At 40.0% G+C, this 6000-nt stretch overlaps 1 protein-coding gene across 1 annotated transcript in view; it reads left to right on the forward strand.

The window, feature by feature from the left end:
• Window positions 1-5741, forward strand: part of TGDS (TDP-glucose 4,6-dehydratase) — a 256503-nt gene extending 250762 nt beyond the window's left edge. The window contains 1 exon segment of the mRNA XM_085622129.1: window positions 1344-5741. Coding sequence (XP_085478255.1) covers window positions 1344-1420 — 77 coding nt within the window. The 3' untranslated portion in view covers window positions 1421-5741.
• The last annotated feature ends 259 nt before the right edge of the window (window positions 5742-6000 follow it).

Below are 6000 nucleotides of genomic sequence, written 5' to 3' on the forward strand. Positions count from 1 at the left end.
GTACCCACACACTGGAAAAAGTAAAAACCTTTAATTATCTGGGGATCGTTTTTGACCAAGATCTTAGTTTTAAACCCCTAGTAGGCCTCAAATGTAGTCAACATCCGAGTGCCGTGGGATCCATTATGAATTATGCGACGAGATTGGGTCGATGGTCTCCGCACGAAATTGCCCAACTATATAGCTCAGTATGCTGCTCAAAGACTCTATATGGAAGCGAGGTTTGGGGTTTCCGTGACATGGGGAACATCCAAAAAGAAGAAGACAAATTCCTAAAAAGGCTTCTGCAGGTGCCCACAAGTATCTCTTCGTATGTTGCCCACGAGGAGTTGGGCATAGACTATCTTACTGATCAGGCTGCCTCTAACCCAATTTCCTGTTGGGCAAAAATATGGACTAATCCTGAGGCAAACATGAGTAGATCAATCATAGAGGACTGTATGAAAGGGGATAAGTGGTCTCGAATACCATGGCTAAAATATGTAAGGGACGCTCTGACTAGGCTGGGTCACGAAAAGTTCTTTAAGGAACCAAGTACGTTGGCCAATAGAGACAAGGGTAGTATAAAGAAAGCCTGTAGGCAGTATCTGGCCAGGACCAGAGAGGCAACAGAAGGGCCTAAAAGTACAGTAAGATCATACCAGCTCATCAAAGTCAAGCCGGGCATGGAATTCTATCTGGCCAACATGTACAATAGACATGACAGATTCTTAATGTCAAGATTTAGATTAGACTTGCTGCACCATATCCTGGCCGTCCCAGCAGGTTTTGTACATGATGTAAGCTCAAAAGGGTGCTGCGGCTGCGATCTCAGATCTCCGCAAGATACCCTTCACTTTGTCTTACTTTGTCCCTTTTTTGCTTATCCACGTTCACTGTTTTTAAAAACAATCCTCAAACGTGCCAATATCAGACAGGCCAAAGTGGCCCTTTTATTTCTCAAGCTTGCCGCTGATCCTTTTACATTGTTTAGCATGGTACATTTCTTGCGTCTGGCAGTCAAGCTGAGAAAAACCAGGGGAGAGGAGTAATTGGGTCGACCGCATCAAAAGGAGCTGAAACAAAAAATTTTAAACCCAGAAAGGAGTAGAGTATTAGCGTATAGCTCTCCCGCTTAAGGATGACACCGATTGTTAGTTTTTAATACGCTTGTTTTAAAATAAATTATTTATTAATGTATGAAATACTGTGTTTCTGAAGGCCCGATTGTATAACATGTGTCTTTTATGGCTATTTTTTAATATCCGAATAAAGATTAATTGAAATTAATGCATGCATTACTGCCTCGGACCGTTATGTACTTCCAGTGCGATTAATACTTTTCCCCTCTATTTCTTTCTTAGTTGAATGGTACAGCGAATATTTTCACAACTGGAATAATGCAGAAAATGGTTTGGAGCCTTTTCCTCTCCCTCGGTAATCTTCGCCACGTGGTGCACAAACGCAGAAGATGTGAGAATGAAGCCAATTAAACCTCTGCATGTGACCATTTCCAACAGTATTTCTAAAGCGAAGACTTAACCTCATTAGCGGGTTTGCTGTATTGCATCGAAGGAAAAACTGGACCTTGAAAATGTCTTTTAAGCAGTGGTTTATTCCGGGTCACTTGTTCCATTCATGGGAACCCTCAACAGTTATTTTATTGTGCTGTGGGCAAAACGGGCTAGAAATAGCCACTGACGTACATTTAACATCACTTGATTTATTTTTAAAAAATGTATTCTCGCAAAAACGTCTAGTTTCGCTTAAAAAAGCTTATTTTCAAAGTGCCCTGTTCAGGCTGTAGACATTGTAGGTATTGTAACATACACAACATTCGCTGCGTCCCATTTTGCATTTATTTTTACTTCTTTACATCACTTTTTCTGGGACACGTCGAAGATGCTATGGCTTCGCTGCCAGGGGCTACCTTGTTTGGCCCACCCCTTAAATTTTCATGTCCCTATATGAAGTTTAAAGCAGAGGTTGAATGATGAGGGATGCAAGAATAGGTGTGAGAGCTACTGGAACAACTCCCTGCCTATTCTTTTCAAGAAACTGTCTAGTGGAAGAGTGGCTAACTGAAAAAAAATAAGTTGTGGACATGCCCATCTCGCCTTGCATGGAATACCCCACATCTCCATAAAGCAGCATTGGTTGTTCCACAGCCCCAAAGCAAACAGTGGTAATTAGGCCATCTGCATATAATAGTCAGGCCCCACACTACCTGACCCTGGGATTCTCTTCCCTACAGACAGCATGTGGCTCTGGTCTTTTTCCTTACCCTTTATAAGGCAAGCACTGCAAGCGTCTAAGGGAAACCCAGCAGATATGGGGTGGGTTCTCCCGCAACCCAGCAGGCATTGTTAAGGTGTGACGAACGTTGTCACTTGGCCTAAACGCGGTGGTAATTTCCTTATCATCATTGCATTAGATTTGAGGCTATAAATTTGGAACATTAGCATTCCAAGAAGGCCGCCTCTCCATTATCAACCTCTGTATATTCAGCTCTGTCAGGAGCACGGTAAGCGAGGGGGAGAAACACCTGGATTACTTGATAACTGAATGGCCCTCACGCAGAGCAGCCCAAAGGGCCACCATTAGCCTGTTCTACAGAGTTGTGGGGATATTGGGCCATGATCCTGTCCACACTAGGAAGATTATTGCCAAAAAGTGCCTAGGATTGTGCACTCTAATCAGCATTTTTCAGGAAATGTGCCCACCTGATGACCGTGTAATTGCCAGTGCGGGTGCTTTATATCTACCCTAGGAGAGCGGCCATTCTGGTCTATCATGGCCAACCCCACCATGGTGCGTAAAGCTCCCATCTGTGCCGGGTAAGTTGTAGCAGTACACACTGGCATCACAGATCCAGGATTCAGTACTGGATTCACTCTGCTCCGTAAGTCAACCATTCCACGTAGTACATTTGTCAAGTCGTACAGCCCTGTTTACAGCTGTGTTGTAGTAGGGTAGCAAACAAGTAGCAGTTTTCAAGACACCAGTTTTTTGCCTGGAAATTGAGTCAGTGGAGGTAATGACCCTAACGCATTTGAAAACTGCATGAAGCGTGTAAGCATAAAGTCCATTCTCCTATGGTGTACATGTGTCTGGTTGCTTTTCACCACACTTTTGTCCGCTTAAAGATTAAAATTCATATCTTTCACTACAGATATCTATAGGTTAGTATCTGCATTTTGTAATGATTAATCAGACATAAATATACCTCTCTTGGTGTAACATTTTAAAGGATAAGCGGCTCAACGTAGCTCCCTAAGAAAAACATACCTCACGTACATGTCTACATAAGCAGCCAGAAGGCTGGTATGCTTCTCAGATGTCATTGTTGACAGCATACAGCACTGATCAGTGTTATATTGATAAAAATGTTTTTTGTGAAGACATAGTGAATTTTGTATTTTAGGCTAGCTGTTCTTTCTTGGGTTCGGAGAACCCAAGCTGTTATTAATTGTAATACTGCTATATTTTGGATGTAAACTACTTCACTATTTATTTGGCAAGGTTCATACTATGAAAATCAGTAATGGGTTAATATTGAAACATGAAGACGTCAGGGGCCTTAAATCAGTGGTTGAGATTTTGTTATAATTAGTGTACAGTAACTGCTAATTTCCCGCCAAATACAAGGTTTAGATTAGAAATTCTTTTCAAACACTCAAACTGAAAGTCTGCTTTATTTGGATGTATAGCTACAGGAGAGGAATTTAATCCGCAATGTATTTATGTAGAGTTGCCACTCTCCGATATTGGCTTGGCCACTGCTGGTTTTCTGCACAAGCACTAGCAAAAGCAGCCTCACCATGTGACCATCTTGAAATTATCTTTTTGTTGTACTTTAATATTGTACATTCCAAGATCGCGTCACATTGTGTCTAGATGCCCCATTTGCATTTTTTTAATAGCAACATCAAGACATGAAGTGGTGACTTCTTGGCATAGTGAAACCTAACTAAAGCATAAACAGTATCATTTAAAATTTGCCATCTAGTGCTATTCCGATTACCAGTACTTGTATGAGAAACGAGCATTAGGAAAACCATTACCAGAGGAAAATGGGAATCTATATTTTTTTTTGTCCAAGCTCCAGTGTGAATCCTGGACAAGGGATAAAGGAGGAGCACCGGTGTGTAAATATAAAATGCGCGGACAAACAGAGGTGGGATTTGGATATGAGGCACAGAGAGACAGAGAGTGGGTGGGAGGCAGCGGAATGTGACATGTTGGGACAGAGTAAGCCGGGGGAACAGAGTTAAAGAGAAAGGGCCAATGAGCTTCCGTGAGTGCAAAATGTCAACTGCCATAGAAATCTGCAAACAAGATGATAATTTCCCAAAGCCGGTGGAAGGATGTATGTATCGAATCAAAGAAGAGTATGAAAGCACTATACAGTAGTGGGGGTCATACACAAGAATAGAGAGGAAACACATTGTGTAGTGAGCTAAGATTGACAGGAAAGCCATCCAATCGTGCAAAGGGAGCACCAGAAGCCCATGCCATATTAGTTTTGATTCTGTCCACCGCAAACAGCTAAAACTGTTTGTAGACAAACCTAAAAAAACCAAAATGTTGTTCTAGGCTTATCAAATGGGCACTGAGGGGCTGTAGAGGAAAAGTCATGTTATGGCGATTTTGTAGCACAATAATTTACCTTTGGCCTAAGAACCATGTTGGTAAAGGGTATTTCTTAGAGTAATTCATAGGGATAGCCTTTACAAGAATTGGCGATGGAACTTCGCTTGTATTGTCATTTTCATCATATCTGTTAAGCCCAGGATCACCCAAGAGGTATCCTGGGTTAGGGAGCGGGTTGAGAACGGGAGTGTGCCAGAACATGTAAAGACGTTAGCAAATGAAATGTTGATGGACTTAAGACAATAGAATCTAATCTATATATGAAGTCTACGCTTTCCTTTTGAATTCCACGTCAAAATAGAATCCGATGCTTAATGTCTTTTCCCTCCCATGAAAAAATGTGCATTTATTTACATTTCTGACATTTTACGGTTTTTAGTTTTGCTTTTCCAAGTCTTACTAGGCACTTAGTGTACTTTTACAATAGTATGATTAACGTTTTTCGTACAGTATGATAAATATATATATTTCATCGCGTTTTATGAATTTGCCATAGTTAAATGAAAATATGCCCTTTATATGCATATGTTTTCTTGAGGAAAGCAACAGTTGAACAACTCATACACTTTGAATGTGCCATTTGTCACGGTTTGAGGATGTAACAGACTTGTATAAAGTAAAATATTTTTGTATGCACTCTGCTGGGACCAGTTACTTCACAGACAAATTGTAAGTTTAGTTATTTTTAATTTCCATATGATCTTATTTGTGATCTGGCTAATTTGTATGCATTTTAATATTTTTTACAAAAGATATTTATACGAGTATATTTTTGCATTTGACATGATGCAAAGTTCTGACTAGTTGAGGAGCAAGTAGGAAACTTTGCACATGGATTTAAAATCATTGTAAATCTGATATTGTATAAATTATTTACAAGTGAAATATTAAACGTATCCGTTTTTTCTATCATGCATTATCTTTCTAATAAATCAGTTTAATTTATGCATACCTTTATGTTCATTCCATGTCATAATTTGTGTACATTTATAGCTGTAAAATGTTCTTAAGTTTCTATCAGAATTCACCATTCCATGTAAGTAATGAAAAGAAAGTGTGTACTTTTGGCACATGAGCTTATTCTTGGCCAATAAAAGGATGCTTACTTTTTGTGCAGTCTCAGGTTTGGGGTTTTAGAGTACCCTATCTTTTCTACTGAGCGATTGATAGACAAGTCCGAAAGTTTTGCAGCATTCCAAAACTTAGTTAAGACAAACGTAGACTGATAGGAAAACTGAATAAACCAGCATTGGCAAAAACAAGTAGGTTTCACCTCTGCGAGATTTATTGATTTTGTCACACTTTTTTAGCCATGGTGCACAGCAGTGCGAGCTGCTGTGCAACATGGCATAAAGTAAAAATGAAAAA

The sequence above is a fragment of the Triturus cristatus genome, chromosome 8, assembly GCF_964204655.1.
Source record: "Triturus cristatus chromosome 8, aTriCri1.1, whole genome shotgun sequence".
Taxonomy (NCBI): Eukaryota; Metazoa; Chordata; class Amphibia; order Caudata; family Salamandridae; genus Triturus; species Triturus cristatus.